Source organism: Hyla sarda, chromosome 4 (genome assembly GCF_029499605.1).
Source record: "Hyla sarda isolate aHylSar1 chromosome 4, aHylSar1.hap1, whole genome shotgun sequence".
Lineage (NCBI taxonomy): Eukaryota > Metazoa > Chordata > Amphibia > Anura > Hylidae > Hyla > Hyla sarda.
This window is the reverse complement of record NC_079192.1, coordinates 406718330-406738511: the sequence shown is the minus strand read 5'-3', so window position 1 is coordinate 406738511 and position 20182 is coordinate 406718330. Positions and strand designations below refer to the sequence as shown.

The window sequence follows — 20182 nt, the reverse complement described above, 5'->3', positions numbered from 1 at the left end:
TTCCGAAATCTGGGGCAGTGGAGTACCCCTTTAATAGGGAGATTCCACAACAAATCCACAAACAATCCAATGCAAAAATTGGGATTCTTTGGATTCTGACCTCACAAAAAAATTCTAAGTTTTGTTTGTTTTGTTTTTTAATACAAATATCTAAATAGTTGGTCTCCATTATGGTGTTGGCTTTTTCCACAAGGACAGAAAAGAGTTGTATTTGCTTCCCTTTATTCATAACCTTTGGGTCCCCCCCCCCCCCTCCATGTTTGATGACAAATGCAGTTCCTCAGGGGAGGGGAGTCCTGCACAGGTTCTTGCCAAAAATCAGCAAAGGAGTCGGAATCACCTAGAACCAGGTCCCCTGTCTACAAGGGCTACAGGCAAGTGATTGGTCTACCCTTACAGGGAACTATATAAACTATATATAGAAAGAACCCTCTTTGAAGGGCCACCAAAAACTTCATTGAAAAAAGTCATTCAAGAAGGGTGGTCTTCTCAAAGAAATTAAAGGGGTATTCCAGGAAAAATACTTTTTTTTATATCCACTGGCTCCGGAAAGTTAAACAGATTTGTAAATTACTTCTATTAAAAAATCTTAATCCTTTCAGTACTTATGAGCTTCTGAAATTAAAGTTGTTCTTTTCTGTCTAAGTGCTCTCTGATGACACCTGTCTCGGGAACTGCCCAGTTTAGAAGAGGGTTGCTATAGGGATTTGCTTCTAAACTGGGTGTTTCCCGAGACATGTGTCACCAGAGAGGACTTAGACAGAAAAGAACAACCTTACACTCAGAAGCTCATAAGTACTGAAAGGATTAAGATTTTTTAATAGAAGTAATTTACAAATCTAAAGTATATAATCACTGGCGCAGGAATGGTTCCCTTTTAGGCAGCCAAGATACAGCAAAATGGGTCCTGGCTGGGGCCCAAAAATAGGTAGACTGAAAGACAAATAATACTAGTGTATCGGCGCACATAAAAGGAACACATATATGGGAATACACTTACTTAGTAAAATTGATTTTAATGGTTTCTATATGAGGTAGACAAATTCTGGTATGATGCTGATACTGGTTCCGTTCACTGAGCAAAAAAGTAAATATATATAGGACACAAGAATAGAGAAACGAAAAAATACTTTTATGTAGGTAATCCTGTGACTGCGTACAGACTTGTAGTGTACAGAGAGACTTACTTAGGTGTCTCTGTTAGGAGTTTGTCTAAGATGATGGTAGGTGCCGACTCCCCACCGCACTGGACGGCGCTTACAATACAGTCCGGGCTCCGTCACTGTGTGTATATATAGAATAGACCAATGGTTACATGTATAGTATTGTTTTAGTTATCCATATAAGTCGTTCTTAGGGTTGGTTCACACCACGTTTTGTTAAATACGGTTCCTGTATACGGCTGGGAGGAGGGGGCGGGGCTTAATCTCGCCCGCACTCAGCTGTATTCGGGAACCGTATTTAATGTATGTCTATGAGCCGACCGGAGTGAACTGCAGCCTCCGGTCGGCTTAGTTTTCGGCCGTATGCGGTTTCCCGACTGCAGGCAAAAACGTGGTCGACCGCGTTTTTGCCTACGGTCGGGAAACCGCATACAGCCGAAAACGAAGCCGACCAGAGGCTGCGGTTCACTGCGGTTCACTCCGGTCGGCTCATAGACATACATTAAATACGGTTCCTAAATACGGCTGAGTGTGGGCGCCGCGATTAAGCCCCGCCCCCCCCCTCCTCCCAGCCGTACACGGGAACCGTATTTAACAAAACGTGGTGTGAACCCAGCCTTACACTCTAATATGTGCGTGTGTAGAGGCGGCAGGGTACGTGGCTGCGGTAATACTATATAATATTAGCCGTGGATGTCAGAGGTACCTGGAATTTGGCCACTGATCTTCACGCTATGGTCCACGGAATGGTGTTCCTCCTGGGATATGGTGTGGGCAATAGCCAGGTTCCTCCAGAAACTCCCAGGAAGATGGTGAGGAAGCAGGTCCAGATATATAGTGGGTGTATGCACCGGGAGATCTGCTCCGGCCGTGAGCGTCTCACCGATGCGACCGCACTATGGAAGTTCGCACAGGGAACTGATTACTGAACGTGACGTCACGATTACAGCTACAGCAAGGCGCAGAGGCCAAGATTCATCTAACGCGTTTCGATCAGTACGCTGACCTTCGTCAGAGATTCCAGTGAACGGAATCAGTATCATACCAGAATTTGTCTACCTCATGTAGAAACCATTAAAATCAACTTTACTAAGTAAGTGTATTCCCATATATGTGTTCATCTAATGTGCGCCGATACACTAGTATTATTTGTCTTTTAATTTACAAATCTGTTTAACTTTCTGGAGCCAGTTGATATGTAAAGAAAAGTTTTTTCCTGGATAACCCCTTTAATATATATATATATATATATATATATATATATATATATATATATATATACACACACAATATGGGGGGAATTAAAAATCAGTCATAGGAAAATGTGAGGTGGTCATTTTGAGAGGTTTCATTGTATATACCTCTCCATCCTGACACATCACAGCGATACGGCTATTGTCCTGTACATGTTTGTGAATGTCTAAGGAGAAGAGAGGCGGTGACACAACTGTGACGCTGCCGCTTATTTCACCTGCTAAAACGGCTCCACCATAAACCTCTATGAGTGGTTTCACATAGACAATAAACTTCCAAGGAGAGACGTGAAACAATATATAACTTGTAAGTGCTTCTGTGAGCGGTCCCAGGAGCTGACACTCATTACACAGTCCATGTGATCTGCCTCAGTTTCTTTGATCCCAGCAATTGTTCTAAGGCGACTACCGAACGATCTGGAAAAGAGTAAACACAGGAACGTTATTAAAACTGACCGAGAACATCTTGTGATGTGCGATGCCCATTGTATTGTTTTGGTCAAATGTTACATCTGTGTCTGGGAAAGTTTTCCCACTCTCAGTTCTACAGTAAAATCCTTATACATACACGTATCCCCATCCTTTGGATAGGGGATAAGAAGTAAAATGCAGGACTATCCCTTTAAAGGGTACCTCTCATCAAATAAACTTTTGATATATTTTAGATTAATGAATGTTGAATAACTTTCCAATAGCATGTTAATGAAAAATATGCTTCTTTCTATTGTATTTTTCCCGATCAGTCCTGTCAGCAAGCATTTCTGACTCATGCTGGAGTCCTAAACACTCAGAGCTGCCAGCCTGCTTTGTTCACAGCCAAACAGGCTGTGAACAAAGCAGGCTGGCAGCTCTGAGTGTTCTCCTTTGTGAACAAAGCAGACTGGCAGCTCGTAGTGTTTAGGACTCCAGCATGAGTCTGAAATGCTTGCTGCCAGGACTGGTAGGGAGACCCCTAGTGGTCATTTCTTCAAAGTGGAAAATTAAATAGAAAGAAGCATATTTTTTTAATAACATGCAATTGTAAAGTTATTCTGCATACATTAATCTATAATATATCAAAAGGTTTTTTGATGAGAGGAACCCTTTAAGCAAGGTTGCTGTTTAGAAAGCTGAGTGACTTTAAAGGGGTATTCCGGGAAAAAAAATTTTTAGCCCCTATCCAAAGGATAGGGGATAAGATGTCTGATTGCGGGGGTTCTGCTGCTGAGACCCCCCCGCGATCTCCCTGCAGCACCTGCATTCTATGCGGGGACTGCGTCTCTAGTTTCGGAAACCTCCAGGTTTCCGGGACTGGGGACGTGACGTCACACCACGCCCCCTCCATTCATGTCTATGGGAGGGGGCGTGACTGCCGTCACGCCCCCTCCCATAGACATGAATGGAGGGGGCATGGCGTGACGTCACGTCCCCAGTCCCAGAAACCTGTAGGTTTCCGAAACTGGAGATTCAGCAGCGGGTGCCGCAGGGAGATCGCTGGGGATCTCAGCAGCAGAACCCCCGCAATCAGACATCTTATCCCCTATCCTTTGAATAGGGGATAAAATATTTTTGCCCGGAATACCCCTTTAATAGCAGCCATATTAGCTGCCATCTAGCCTTTCCAGAAATTACACATATATGGCTGATAGGTGGAAGGAAACCTATGAGTGGACGCTGCATTTTAGGCAATAATACCTGATCATGGGGAAAAGCTGTGGCCGGCCATATACCTCCATTTCATGAGGTGTCGCCCCTACCTATTAAACTTCAATCAAAACTGTCTTATGGGAAAACACAGTTACTGTTGTCTATAGCAACTGATCACAATTGTTTTATTTATCAAGAGCAGGAAAATAACTAAAAGCTGCTCTGTGATTGGTTGATATGGGCAATAAAGACCGTTTTCCTTTCATACGACTCCTCCCTCCCCCAATGTCCTTGGTTCGCACGCTCTCTAGTAGCTGCAGACAAAGAGACGACAGTCTGTACTTTCTTATCCTATATTTTTGTCTACGACCGAGGAGAAATTGTTATTTAATTATAGCATTTTAGAATTAACCCTGTAAGTGCCAAATGTTTTTCAAGGTGCTGTTCTAACCCATCTTTACATTGTGTTCCGTATTCTGGACAGTAGGGGGCGCTGTAATGGTAACATCCCTGGGTCTTATTAGATTTATTATAGTAAATCACAGCTCTACTGGATCTTCTACCTAAAACACAAAACAGAATATGTCTGGTAACCAAATGGAGTCCCTGCTGATAAAGTGTGTGGTTCTGAGCAGTGCAAGGCTTGCTGATAGATGAAGTGGACATGATCATCGCTGCTCTTAAAGGGGTATTCCAGGCATATATATATATATATATATATATATATATATATATATATATATCTCAACTGGCTCCGGAAAGTTAAACAGATTCGTAAATTACTTCTATTAAAAAATCTTAATCCTTCCAATAGTTATTAGCTTCTGAAGTTTTCTGTCTAACTGCTCAATGATGATGTCACGTCCCGGGAGCTGTGCATGATGGGAGAATATCCCCATAGGAGCTGCACAGCTCCCGGGACGTGAGTCATCAGAGAGCAGTTAGACAGAAAACAACAACTCAACTTCAGAAGCTAATAACTATTGGAAGGATTAAGATTTTTAATAGAAGTAATTTACAAATCTGTTTAACTTTCCTGAGCCAGTTGATATATATATATATAAAAAAAAAAAAAAGTTTGGGCCTGGAATACCCCTATAAGGTGGCTGTAGAATATAAAAACACACACACACACACACATATATATATTATATATATATATATATATATATATGTGTGTGTGTAATATTTTATGTATTTTTTTAAAATATTTTTATAATGAAAACAAAAAAAATATATAGTGTGTGTATATATATAAATAAATAAATAAACGGGGTCAGTACTTTCCTCAGGGAGAGGACACCTCTTCAGGTGTAACGGAGATTCAGGTTAGGCCATTTAGCACTCCGCAGGCATTCTGGGTAGGGGAATAAGCAAAGCAGCTCATTACACAACCTTTTCAGGTAGTGTTCCCTGGTTTCAGCTTAGCTCCTGTTAAGGAATATAAAAAGCTGAACGGGATATATGCCAAGCCAGACTACTCCCCAAAAGTAGTCTGGGGAGTAGTCTGATGCAAATCCTAAAATGTTGCAGTATCTTGTAATACCTTATTTATTGGACTAACAGAATTTTGTAGAGACAAACTCTCGGGATTCCTCCCTTTATCAAGTCAAAAGCAGATTTAAAGGAAGGAATCCCAAAAGCTTCTCTACAAAATTCTGTTAGTCCAATAAAAAAGGCATTACAAGATACTGCAACATTTTAGGATTTGCATATGTAAATATATCTATCTATCTATCTAACAGCTACATTTTTTTCTGTGGGCTACGTCTGGCATTATAGCATAGGTGACTGCAATACCAGACGCAGCCCATTGACAACAGTGGCGCTGTTTCTGGAAGCAGACAGGTCTTTTCTAATTTAAACGGGAATGCCCTTTTAAAAGGCAATGTCTTGGATTAGCTAAACATGGCTTTCTTTTAAAAATGGCACCACCCTTGTCCACTGGTTATATCTAGTATTACAGATCAGCACCATCCTGGGGACCTGGGAAGTGGCGCTGTGACATTTCTTCATTACAAAGTATTTGTATTTTCCTATGAATAAACAATTCTGGAGCATCTTTCCTCAAAGTTTTGTGTTTGCACTCTGTATTTCCTCCCGGAAATTTGTCCATCAACTGAGAACTGGGTGTCCCCATTCCCTATAATCAGAGCTAACTGTGTGAAAAGGGATTTGTAGCACCAAGTTTTTTATTTAAAGGGGTACTCCGGCCCTGAGACATCTTATCCCCAATCCAAAGGATAGGGGATAAGATGTCTCACCACGGGGGTCCCGCCGTTGGGGACCCCTGCAATCTTGTATTCGCCACCCACCTGTTTGAGCTGCACGCCGCGGTGCCAGTTCACAAACTGCCGGGTGCCGACCACGGGGCCGGAGTATTGTGACGTCAAGACTCCGCCCCCAGTGTGACATCACCCCACGCCCCCGCTATGCAATTCTATGGGAGGGGGCGTGACGGCCGTCACGCCCCCTCCCATAGACTTGCATAGCGGGGGCAGGTGTGATGTCACAATACTCCGGCCCCGTGGTCGGCACCCGGCAGTTTGTGAACTGGCACCGCGGCGTGCAGCTCAAACAGGTGGGTGGCGAATACAAGGATAGGGGATAAGATGTCTCAGGGGCCGGAGTACCCCTTTAAGCATTATTTTCCTGGACGAATAACAAAGGAACAGCATAATGCAAAGTTCGCAGAACAAAAAATGCTTCTGAATTGTTATTTCATGTGGATATATTTACTAAACCAGACAAGTCCGGAGAGATGATAGGAGAAGTAAAGGGTCTATATTACTCATTAAACCCCCCACAGTCTCCCATGACCTGTTCCATCTCTTATTTCTCCCATTAGCCACCCTAATGTACAGCTGTCATCCATTCTCTCATTCCACATATCAGATAAGGAAGATAGTGAGGGAGCCTGTAACTATGCCGGAAGGGGCAGGTTCATGGGTTAGGCCTTGAGACAAAACGTGGCGGCGCAGCAGTCCCTTTACTTACGGTGGGGGCATTTGATGAGTAATTAAAACCCTTTACTACTACAGGTTCGCTACAAACATGGGTCTGTTGAAGCGCGCAAGCGTGAAACAATTGTAACCCAGCAAGCGAACGCACTGGCGTCCCGGTCTGGCTGGATCTGATGCCCCCATGTCACTGCACCTTCTTATGGAATAAAGCAATCTATGAAGTAACGAACCTGGTGAGTGCCACTACACCTTTTTCTTTACCTGTACGATCTCTACAAATATGGGACTTACTCCATCTTACTTCCCGAAGCGAAACATGTGTAGCATGCTGACCTGTGATTTGTGGGCATCCATGGAAGAGCAGGATGTCGATATTGGGGCAAGAAGTGAGAATGGCCTCCACCGTGTCATCTGTCACATGCGTGCAACGGACTATGTGAATCTCCTGCAGGAAACAATGGAAAATTTACATAAAAGCAATGTGGTTATGAGAACGACACATTTAAAAGGGGTACTCCGGTGAAAAACTTTTTTTTTTTCTCAACTGGTGCCAGAAAATTTAACAGATTTGTAAATTACTTCTATTAAAAAAATCTTAATCCTTCCAGTACTTATTAGCCGCTGAATACTACAGCGGAAATTCTTTTCTTTTTGAAACACAGAGCTCTCTGCTGACATCACGAGCACAGTGCTCTCTGCTGACATCTCTGTCCATTTTAGGAACTGTCCAGAGTAGGAGAAAATCCCCATAGAAAACATATGCTGCTCTGGATAGTTCCTAAAATGGACAGAGGTGTCAGCAGAGAGCACTGTGCTCGTGATGTCAGCAGAGAGCTCTGTGTTTCAAAAAGAAGAGAATTTCCGCTGTAGTATTCACCAGCTAATAAGTACTGGAAGGATTAAGATTTTTTAATAGAAGTAATTTACAAATCTGTTTAATTTTCTGGCACCAGTTGATTTAAAAAAAAAAAAAAAAAGTTTTCCACCGGAGTACCCCTTTAAGTGAGCTGCAACAGCAGACATAACCTAACATTGAATAGTGTTGTTTCTCCGCTGTTTGTCTGCAGAGTGTTCATGAGAAGATGTGCACATAACAACTATGGTCTATGGCAGTGGTCTCAAAACGGTGTACCTTCAGCTGTGGCCAAACTACAACTAGCAGCATGCCCGGACAGCCAACAGCTGTAGTTTTGCAATATCTGGAGGTCCCCAGTTTGGAGCCCACTGCCATAGAGCAGTGGTCTCCAACCTGCGGACCTCCAGATGTTGCAAAACTACAATTCCCAGCATGCCCGGACAGCCAACGGCTGTCCGGGCATGCTGGGAGTTGTAGTTTCGCAACATCTGGAGGTCCGCAGGTTGGAGACCACTTCCATAGACCATAGATGTTATGTGCACATCTTCTCATGATTAGAGATGAGCGAACTTACAGTAAATTCGATTCGTCATGAACTTCTCGGCTCGGCAGTTGATGACTTTTCCTGCGTAAATTAGTTCAGCCTTCAGGTGCTCCGGTGGGCTGGAAAAGGTGGATACATTCCTAGGAAAGAGTCTCCTAGGACTGTATCCACCTTTTCCAGCCCACCGGAGCACCTGAAAGCTGAACTAATTTATGCAGGAAAAGTCATCAACTGCCGAGCCGAGAAGTTCGTGACGAATCGAATTTACTGTAAGTTCGCTCATCTCTACTCATGATCACTCTGCAGACAAAGAGTGGAGAAACAATGCTATTTAACTTCAGGTTATGTCTGCTATTGCAGCTCACTTCAATGTATCTAGGCTGCAATACCAGGCACAGCCAATGGACAAGAGTGGCACTGTTGGAACAAAAACATCACACAATCATTTCATATCTTAAATAACCCCTTTTAAAGCAGCGGCAAATATGACCGTACCTTCAAGTTCTTTGAACATTTTCCAGTCACTAAAGCAACAATGCCGTCATCCGTCACCTGCAGGGGGCGATAAGAAGATCACAGTCATCGGTAATGATAACGTCACCTCTGTAGACAATGGGGGAGATTTATCAATACCTGTGTAGGGGGAAGAGTGGTGCAATTGCCCCTAGCAACCAATCAGATTTCTTCTTTCCTTTTTCACAGGCCCCTTTAAAAATGAAAGAAGCGATCTGATTGGTTGCTATGGGCAACTGCACCACTCTTTCCCGACACAGGTTTGATAATTCTCCCCCCAATGTCTAAAAAAATATTTGGTCCGTGTAGCGCTCACCTTTGTGGCTGACAAGTCCACACTGTGCAGCAGAGGACAGTTCTGCCCCAGCGCCTCCAAGGACGCGTCGCCAACCATGATGCAGCCGCTCAAGTTAATGACCTGCAATAGGGGGCAATTTAACGAGAGAGCCAGGACCCCGGCGTCAGTCAGACTGCAACATTTTTTAAGGGTAACTTCATGGAGGTATGGACAAGACTGGGCAATGGCGGTAATTCCTAGAAAGAAAGTAACAATTTGTTATGAGAAGAAAGGGTTGTCTGGCAACACAATTTTTCATTGGCTCCGGCTGACTTAACCCCTTAAGGCCCCGTTCACACTACGGAATTCCGCGGTGTGAACGTTAACATTAGTGTGAACGGGTTTCCACGAGACCCATTCACACTGCGGAATTTCAGCGGCGGACATTTCCGCCGCTGAAAGTGTTCCGCGCAAAGAAAGAACATGTTCATTCTTTGCGCGGATTCCGCGAGCACTGCATAGCTGTCAATGGTGACGGCTCCGTGCCCCGCGGCCCTAGCGCCGAAGTACTCTCGGCGACGGCCGCCAGGCGGAAGCTCCGCTCGCGGAATTCATCCGCGAGAATTCCGACGTGTGAACGCACCCTAAGGACTCAGCGGTTTTCCGTTTTTGCAGTTTCATTTTTTCCTCATCACCTTCTAAAAATCCTAACGCTTTCAATTATGCACATAAAATTCCATATTATGGCTTATTTTTTGTGCCATCAATTCTATTTTGCAGTGACATTAGTCAATTTACCCAAAAATCCACAGCGAAACGGAAAAAAAAAATCATTGTGCGACAAAATTGAAGAAAAAATGTCATTTTGTAACTTTTGGGGGCTTCCGTAACTTTTGGGGGCTTTTGGTAAAAATGACACCTTCTCTTTATTCTGTAGGTCCATACGGTTACAATGATCCCCTACTTATATAGGATGGATTTTGTCGTACTTCAGAAAAAAATCATAACTACATGCATGAAAATGTTTAAAATTGTCATTTTCTGACCCCAATAACTTTTTTATTTTTCCGTGTACGGGTCGGTATGAGGGCTCATTTTTTGCGCCGTGTTCTGAAGTTTTTATCGGTACCATTTTTGTATTGATCAGACTTTTTTATCGCTTTTAATTCCTTTTATTATGATATAAAAAGTGACCAAAAATATGCTATTTTGGACTTTGAATTTTTTTTGCGCGTACGCCATTGACCGTGCGCTTTAATTAATGATATATTTTTATAGATCGGACATTTCCGCACGCGGCGATACCACATATGTTTATTTTTATTTACACAGTTTTTATTTTTTATGGGAAAAGGGGGGTGATTCAAAAAAGGGAAGGGGTTAAATGACCTTTGTTAACTTATTTTTTTAACTTTTTTTTTTGCAGTGTTATAGCTCCCATAGGGACCTATAACACTGCACACACTGATCTCTTATACTGATCATTGTTATCCCATAGGGACCTATAACACTGCACACACTGATCTCTTATACTGATCATTGTTATCCCATAGGGACCTATAACACTGCACACACTGATCTCTTATACTGATCATTGTTATCCCATAGGGACCTATAACACTGCACACACTGATCTCCTATGCTGATTCCTGTAAAGCCTTAGCTCTGCACAGATCAGCGAGAGAGGGGCTCGATTGCTCAAGCCTGTAGCTCAGGCTTGGAGCAATCAAACCCCGATCGGGCGCGGCGGAGACAGGTAAAGAGACCTCCGCCTGCGTCCCAGCTGATCGGAACATCGCGATTTTATCGCGATGTCCCGATCAGCCCGACTGAGCTGCCGGGAAGCGTTTAGTTTCACTTTCAGACGCGGCGATCAACTTTGATCGCCGCGTCTGAAGGGTTAACAGCGCGCGGCACAACGATCGGTGCTGCGCGCTGTTAGCCCAGGGTCCCGGCTATGATTAGCAGCCAGGACCGACCCGGTGTGATGCGGGGTCACGGCGTGACCCCGTTTTAAACACCGGGAGCTGGGCTCAGGACGTACCGGTACGTCCTGAGTCCTTAAGGAGTTAAAGGGGTACTCCGCTGCCCAGCGGTTGGAACAAACTAGGGATCGACAGATATCATTTTTTTAGGGCCGATACCAATACTCTGTGGAGGTTGGGGCCGATAGCCGATAACTTATACCGGAATATCAGTATAAGTTAACAGCTATTTATTACCCCCCACCCCCCCCCCCGGCGACACTGGTGCAGATCATTCATTTAAAGCGGGTGCTTTAAATCAATGAACTGCAGCGGCTTTTGCGGTGCCAGCCGCCACCCGCTTCTCTCCCTCCTGCCTGTCCTGGGGTCTTGAGTCCTAACACCGCGAACCCCCCCCCCCCCCACAACCACCACCCTGGCCGGAGACCGCTGCCGCCGCTGCCTCATTGCCTCCCCCATTCCCGGTTTTATAATTACCTGTTCCCGGGGTCCGGGTCCGCGCTACTTCTGGCTCCGGCGCCGTCCTCCTGAGCTGTCACTGTGCGCACTGACATAACAGTGTAACACAGGACGCCGCAGGAGCCAGAAGTAGCGCGGACCTGGACCCCGGGAACAGGTAACTATAAAACCGGGGATGGGGGAGGCAATGGGGCAGCGGCGGCGGTCTCTGGCCGGGGCGGTGTGGGGGGTGCGGTGCGGTGGTGGGGGGTGCGGCGCGGTGGGGGCGGTGCATTATCGGATTATCGGCAAGGTAATTGCCGATACCAATAACGTCCAAAATCGTGAATATCGGCCTATAATATTGGCCAAACCGATAATTGGTCGATCCCTAGAATAAACAGCTCCAAACACTGGAGACGGCAGCTCGTGACATCATAGCCCTGCCCCATGTGGTCACGCCCCGCCCCCTCAATGCAAGCTGTCACGCCCCCTCCCATAGACTTGCATTGAGGGGCGGGGCGTGACATCATCAGGGGGTGGCGCTATGACATCACAAACTCCCAACGCCAGCTCCAGCATTCGGAACAATTTGTTCCAAACGCTGAGCAGTGGAGTACCCCTTTAAAACTTGCCAGAAGAGAGTGATGTACCTTCAGAAGTGACTGAGGTCCTCTCCTCTCCTTTGCTGGAGTTTAGATTTATTTTCTTGAGTTGTCGGCAGCAGGTTATTAGCCTCAGAGCGTCGTCAGACACGTCACAGTCACGGAGGTCGAGTTTTTTCACAGAAGGATGTAGGACCTGGAAAAGATGCAACGTGGGTGGAGGTACAGAAACAGAAACGTTGCAGAGGCCAATGGCAGGCATTGAGGTAAAGAGTAGGGTCCATACTGCTGTACATGTTAGGGTTAGGACATATGGTTGTTATAGACAGCACCCTCTATAACAGTGGTCTTCAACCCGCAGACCCCCAGATGTTGCAAAACTACAACTCCCAGCAGGTGTACCTTCAGCTGTGGCCAAACTACAACTAGCAGCATGCCCGGACAGCCAACATCTATAGTTTTGCAATATCTGGAGGTCCACAGTTTGGAGACCACTGCCATAGAGCAGTGGTCTCCAACCTGCGGACCTCCAGATGTTGCAAAACTACAATTCCCTGCATGCCCGGACAGCCAACGGCTGTCCGGGCATGCTGGGAGTTGTAGTTTTGCAACATCTGGGGGTCCGTAGGTTGGAGACCACTGCTCTATATGAATGAAGAGCTGAGGGGCTCAGGAGCTGACACTCATATCTGAGATGACACAATCCCTTTAAAGGAAATATATCAGCAGAAAAAGACCCTTTGTTTAATTGAAATGTTTATGTTACATGTTTTTTTTAAAGAATTTCTGGTGATATTTTTCAAAATTTTTCATCGTGCTATCAATATTACACAAAAATTATAAAATCTTGCAGTAAGCTAAGACTCCTTGTTCTGTATATATCATTTCCCATCAGTCTCCTCATCATCACATATAGTACAGTGAAAGGTGACACCAGTGTATAGATAAGACACCATTCACAGTAGCAGATACTCAGACCTCTGCCTTCCCCTCCATGCAGAATGACCTCTGCACAGGTCACAGAGCATGCCCAGAAACCTCTCTTAGGCTGCATTCACATCTCGTTTTTGCAATACGGTTCCCGTATCCGGTTTCAGTGTAAAAACCGCATGGAATCGTATTGCAAACCGTATGTATAGAAATGTCATTAAAAACCGTATACCAAACGTAGCATCAGGTTGTGAACGTTTTGCATCAATTACGGTTTTATGTACGGGTGAAAAACCAGATACAACCCGTATATGTTTTATTTCTATTTTTTTTAAATGGTGGTCTATGGCAACTAGAGATGAGCGAACTTACAGTAAATTCGATTCGTCACGAACTTCTCGGCTCGGCAGTTGATGACTTTTCCTGCATAAATTAGTTCAGCTTTCAGGTGCTCCCGTGGGCTGGAAAAGGTGGATACATTCCTAGGAGACTCTTTTCTAGGACTGTATCCACCTTTTCCAGCTCACCGGAGCACCTGAAAGCTGAACTAATTTATGCAGGAAAAGTCAGCAACTGCTGAGCCGAGAAGTTCGTGACTAATCGAATTTACTGTAAGTTCGCTCATCTCTAATGGCAACCGTACGGTTCCATCTGGTTTGCACAATACGGTTTTGCCGTTTGCACATGCGCAGTGCACGCCGAAAGTTCTTCCTACAAATAGAACAAGAAGAACTTTATTTAAAGGAAATCTGTCATCAGAATCACCCGCACTAAACCTGTTACACAGGCTTGTAGTGCGGGTGATCCTGATTAAAACGCTCCTTACCTGGTTAAAAATGGTTCAGCGCTTCTTCAGAGATCTATATTTTTAGTTTTCTGTTATTCCCTGGCTCATGAATATTCATGAACTTATCCTCCTGGTCTAATTCTTCTTTCTCGGCCTGGTGTGGAGGGCCGCGCATGCGCCGCGTTCCGTACACCCGGAAGCGGCGTTCTCCCCCCGGCTTCACTCAAGCTGCGGCCCTATACAAGTAAGAAGATGGGCTGCATAAGTGAAAAGCCGGGGGTGGGAGGAAGGGAGGAACGGAGGGTGTATTTATTCACAAGCAGACCGAGAAAGAAGAATTAGACCAGGAGGATAAGTTCATGAATATTCATGAGCCGGGCGGCAGCTCCGCCCACCTAGAATAACGTGTGGCCGAGTCCCAGATGATAACACCTCCCACTGAGTCCCAAGCCAGGGAATAACAGAAAACTAAAAATATAGATATCTGAAGAAGCGCTGAACCATTTTTAACCAGGTAAGGAGCGTTTTAATCAGGATCACCCACACTACAAGCCTGTGTAACAGGTTTAGTGCGGGTGATTCTGATGACAGATTTCCTTTAATTAAGGACAAACATAAAACCGTATCCTACATAGAAAGACAAAAAGGTACCCGCACTCACGGTTAGGAAACAGCAGACCGACTTCTATGGCATCTCGGACAGATCCGAGTGCAGGCTGACAGCATGGCGCTCAGAGTGGAGGCGACTGCCGGCAAAGTTTCGCGCAGATCGCGCTTCTTCCGGCCTCGTACGAGGCCGGAAGAAGCGCGATCTGCGCTACACTTTGCCGGCAGTTGCCTCCACTACGAGATGCCTTAGAAGTTGGTCTGCTGTTCCCTCGCGGTGAGTGCGGGTACCTTTTTATCTTTCTATATATGCTATTTAGTGACTTCGGCTTTCTTGGTTCCCAGCACCTCCGGACCCACAGGCATCAGGACTCCGCGTTGCCACAGTGACAGAACGCTAGCCTCCACAGTACATGCTGACATAATTGGTCTTTCTCCACAGCAGTGCCCTCTAACTTGTGTCAGTTAAAAAAACCGTATCCGTTCTTTTTTTTTTTTACTTATTAAACCATATGCAACCGGACATCCGTTTTCAAACCGTATAGGTATATTCTGTGGTATACGGGTCGGTCCGGTTTTGAGACATGCTTTTTTTTTTTTTTTTTTACAAAAAACCTGAAAGGGGAAACGTATTGCAAAAACAAGATGTGAATGCAGCCTTATACAAATACAAGTAAATATTGTCAGCTCGTGTGCTTGCATCCGCACTGCTCCATAAGGGTACTATGCGCTCCCATGAAGTACTGTAACAGATCAGGGTGGGAAGGGGTAAATAAAAAGCTTCACTTTTCCATCACATATTTACGACCATTCTGTCACTGTTGTTCAGTGGGAGGATATTGTTTCTAACTGTGGGAACCTTACCCGTCCAATGTTGGCATCTGTGAGAAGACCCTGGACGCAGAGGAGCGTTATCAGCTTGTCCTTGAGATGTGGGGGTAGAGGTTCCAGGTCTGACTCGTATCTGGAGAGGTTTTTTGATAAGCAAACAAGACACCTGCCAATACAAAAGCCATAAAGAATTAGTGACTGCATTGTAAGAAATTGGCCTTGAAATGGCACTAGAGTCACTATTGGTTGGCCTCCTGGATCTCAAAGGAGTTAGGCAGTATAACAAAACTTATCCCCTATCTGCAAGTGTCAGATCGCGGGGGGTCTGACCGCTGGGAAAAAAAACCAAAAAACACTCCCCCCCCCATCCACTCCACTCCCTGCAATCTCCCTTCTGGCGCCCCGGCTCTCCTCATGAACGTAGGCATGTCAACCACCACACAAAGCTGTGGCCAACAGGTTCCCTCAATGCATCTCTATGGGAGAGCCGAAGATACAGCGTTCGAGAGCAGGAGATCACGTTGGGGGTCCAAGGGGTCGGTCCACCTCCTCTATACTGCATAACTCCTTTATGGACTATTTACACGTACAGTATTCTGCGCAGATTTTAATGTATAGGATTTTCTGCTGCAGATTTCAATGTAAACTGAATGACTGAACACAGCTTGAAATCCTGCGCATCAAATCTGCGTAGAATACTGTGTGAACATACCCTTAAAGGGGTACTCCGGTGCTTAGACATCTTATCCCCTATCCAAAGGATAGGGGATAAGATGCCTGATTGCGGGAGTCCCGCTGCTGAGGACCCCCGTGATCTTGCACGCGGCACCCAGTTTGTAATCAGTCCCCGGAGCGTGTTCGCTCCGGATCTGATTACCGGCGACCACAGGGCCGACGGCGTGTGACGTCACACTCCGTCCCTCAATGCAAGCCTACGGGAGGGGGTGTGATAGCTGTCACGTCCCCTCCCATAGACTTGCATTGAGGGGCGGAGCATGACGTCACACAGGGGCGGAGGCATGACGTCACACGCCGCCAGCCCCGTGATTGACAGTAATCAGACCCGGAGCGAACAAGCTTCGGGAACTGATTACAAACGGGGTGCCGCGTGCAAGATCACGGGGGTCCCCAGCAGCGAGACTCCTGCAATCAGGCATCTTATCCCCTATCCTTTGGATAGGGGATAAGATGTCTAAGCACTGGAGAACCCCTTTAAGGGGTTTTCCATCACCTGCACTAAACCCTGAGATAAATATGCAAATGTCTTCACTCTTACATCACTAGGTGCTGATTTATAAAAGCCATATATCAGTGTTTCCCAACCAGTGCACCTCTAGCTATTTCAGAACTACAACTCCCAAGCATGCTATGAGTTGTAGTTTTGCACTGCTAATATATTACCATTGGAGTTGAGCGAACTTACAGTAAATTGGCTCGTAAGGAACCTCGCGGCTTGGCCATTGATTACTTTAGTCTGCATAAATTAGTTCAGCTTTCCAAGTGCTCCGATTGCCTGGAAAAGTTCGGGAGGCCAGTCTTAGGCCTCCTAGGACTGTATCCACCTTTTCCAGGCAACCTGAGAACTTGGAAAGCTGAACTAATTTATGCAGACTAAAGTAATCAATGGCCAAGCCGCGAGGTTCCTTACGAGCCAATTTACTGTATGTTAGTGACACTCTAATTACCATATATAATTAGTCCTTGTTGCCCATAGCAACCAATCAGCTCGCAGCCTTCATTTTTAATAGGAAATAATCTGTGGTATGACTAGTTACTATGGGCAACGATTGGTCAGATTCATGAACTCTTTTGTTGCCCATAGCAACCAATCCAGGCGCAGTGAAGGCACTGGGAGAAACGAAAGTTTTGCTGTGATTGGTTGCATAAGGATCACGTGACTGCTTCAATTAACTTTATTGATACAAGAGAAGACATAACACTATAACTGCGTAGGAGCTGTTTACAAATATTAACACCCCCTCCCCTACACCGGGCTGTGTCGCTGACATATGTGAGGGGGCTCCTGAGAACATGGGGTACAGGGGCCCCCTCTGTGTGTCCCCCCGGGGCCCTCTCACCTGTCTAACAGGGGGTCCACCCGGCAGCCGTCCATCGCTATCGCAAACAATCCGCTCCACTATCAGGGACCGTCTACAAAGAGCAAGCGCCGCTATAATACGTGCACACCGTGCTCTGCTGACACCCTCACTGTTATGCGTTCTCAATGATAATATGGCCGCCTCGAATATATTCTGTAACCATCATCAGCGAATAATATTAATCCCCTGAGCCGTATAATACAACGGTGAGTAGATGTAATTTTGTACATTGTGTCAATTTGTAGACGGTCCCTTAAATTCAACGGCTTCTGAGGACTTCAGTTTTCTGAGCTCTGACGCAGATTTTGTTGAGAAATGCTCCCCCTAGTGTGTGACGGAGGAATAACTGTACTCACACATTCCCCTCATACAGTCATTTCCCCTATATAACCTTCCCTTCATATAGCAATTCCCCTCATATAGCCTATTCCCCCTCATATATAGCCCATTGTGGTGTGGAGGCGGGGTGTGTGGTGCAGGGCAGATGTTACCCTAGGGACAGATAGTATTAACCCCTTGTGTTCGTGACACCAGCGCGTGGTTTAGCCGAAGGTATACCGCTGGATCCTGGGCTAGGCACAGGGGGCAATGAAGACACCAAGTTGCGGACAACGGTAGCTTTACTTAGGGTAGACAGTTGTTACAGTCTATGCAGTACAGCCAGGGCCCAAGGAGGTGACCAGTGACACAGAGACCTTGCAGGTTTGCTGGGACTTGTAGTAGACAGGAGAATTAAGTGCAGGCCACGCTGAGTAGACAGAAGACCTTTACTTGCACTTGACTTTGAGGCCTCCAAACACTCTGGACACACACACTAGGCTCGACTACACTGGACCTCATCAGGAAGCAAGAGAGAGAAGCTCCACCCAGGGCTTATATGGGGGATACCATAAGTCACCTTTGGGGTCAGCTGGTCACTGGTACCTCCTGGGTAACAATCACATGGTACATTATATTAAAGGCATAACACACCTTTTAATATACAACATACAGTGGTCCCTCAACATACGATGGTAATTTGTTCCAAACGACCCATCGTTTGTCGAATCCATCGTATGTTGAGGGATTCGTGCAATGTAAAGTATAGGAAGCTGTACTCACCTGTCCCCGCTGCTCCCGATGGTGACCCCGGGCCTCCGCTGGGCTCTCCTGGTCCTCTGCTGTTTTCCGCAAGGCCTTACTGGGCCTGAGTAGCGACGTCATTACGCCGCTGCGTACGCAATTCCTATTGGATGACGTGCGCAGCAGCGTATTGACGTCATCGGAGAGGGCCGAGAAGACACCGGAAGACCAGCGCTGGACCCAGAGGGCGCCCCGGAGCATCGTGGAGGGGTAAGTAATACTTGCCGCACCACACGGGGAACATTAAGCTGCTATCCGGTAGTAGCTTAAGCATTTTGCGGTGCCGGATAGCACTTAATGCGATGGCCCCGACATAAAAAAGCATCGTATGTCGATTTGATCATATGTCGGGGCCATCGTAGGTCAGGGGGTCACTGTATATACAAATGGGGAAACAACTACAGGGGGCCCTGGGACACTGCCTGACAGGGCTGGAAAGGTACGGGGCAACAACATCACGTACTGAGCTACCACATCATTCTCCCTCATACGGGCCATTCCCCCTTATATGGGCCATCCCCCTCATATAGCCCATTCCTCCTCATATACAGCCCATTCCCCCTCGTATAGCATATTTCCCCCTCGTATAGCATATTTCCCCCTCATATACAGCCCATTCCCCCCTCATATACAGCCCATTCCCCCCTCGTATATAGCCCATTCCCCCCTCGTATATAGCCCATTCTCCCCTCATATATAGCCCATTCCCCTCATTTCCACCCCCACCCCCCATTTCATTTTCACTCCCCTCCATTTAATGTTAATTGAATTAAAATGAAGTGGAGGGCACTGGATAAGGAATGGGGACTCAGGAGAAGCCTTGAGCCTCCCCTCTCCCTGAATACCCAGAAAAGGACCCCTGTGTGGGCATTCACCAACCTAGGAGCTGCCTCAGCACACAGCTCCATGGCCTGCTCTACAGGAATACAGGGGGGAGTGGGCGGGGCAAATACAAGGGGGCGGGACTACACAAGGCTGAGATTTGTCAAGCCCTATTGTGGTTACATTTTTTTTTTTTTTTTTTTTATAGAATGAGCTACTGTATCTAATCCTATAATGTGTGATACTGTCTCCTGAGCTATGTATCTAATTCACATGTGTATGGTACTGTCTACTGATCCACTGTATTTCTGAGCCACTGTATCTAATCCTATAATGTGTGATACTGTCTGCTGAGCTATGTATCTAAACCTAGCATGAGTGAGCCTATATATATCCTCTGATATGTAGATTACATTGATCTTTACACCCATAACAATTATCACCCGGCTTTCTACAGACCCCGAATGTCATATACAGTGGTCCCTCAAGTTACAATATTTATAGGTTCCAGGACGACCATTGTATGTTGAAACCAGAACTCTCTGGAAACCAGTTACAGTGGTCCCTCAACATACGATGGTAATTAGTTCCAAACGACCCATCGTTTGTCGAATCCATCGTATGTTGAGGGATCCGTGCAATGTAAAGTATAGGAAGCTGTACTCGCCTGTCCCCGTCGCTCCGGACCAGGTCCTCACCGCTCCCGATGCTGTCCCAGGGGCTCCCGATGCTGTCCCGCTGCTCCGGTGTCTTCTTCGCGAT

At 46.0% G+C, this 20182-nt stretch overlaps 1 protein-coding gene across 3 annotated transcripts in view; it reads right to left on the bottom strand.

Annotated features, from left to right (window-relative positions):
- Positions 1-17643, bottom strand: part of AMN1 (antagonist of mitotic exit network 1 homolog) — a 68397-nt gene extending 50754 nt beyond the window's left edge. For 2 of the 3 annotated variants that reach the window (XR_008843221.1, XR_008843220.1), the window contains exons 1-7: positions 17456-17643; positions 15411-15543; positions 12272-12419; positions 9235-9452; positions 8901-8957; positions 7339-7450; positions 2609-2833 (exon numbers count right to left, since the gene is read on the bottom strand). Coding sequence is in view for 1 of the 3 variants with exons in the window: in XM_056517559.1 (XP_056373534.1) it covers positions 2763-2833; positions 7339-7450; positions 8901-8957; positions 9235-9452; positions 12272-12419; positions 15411-15543; positions 17456-17490 (774 nt within the window). In the remaining 2 variants the exon portion in view is untranslated. Of the gene's footprint in view, positions 1-2426; positions 2834-7338; positions 7451-8900; positions 8958-9234; positions 9453-12271; positions 12420-15410; positions 15544-17455 lie in introns of those variants that run through there. The other variant, XM_056517559.1, reaches the window with a different exon arrangement.
- Between the last annotated feature and the right edge of the window lie 2539 nt (positions 17644-20182).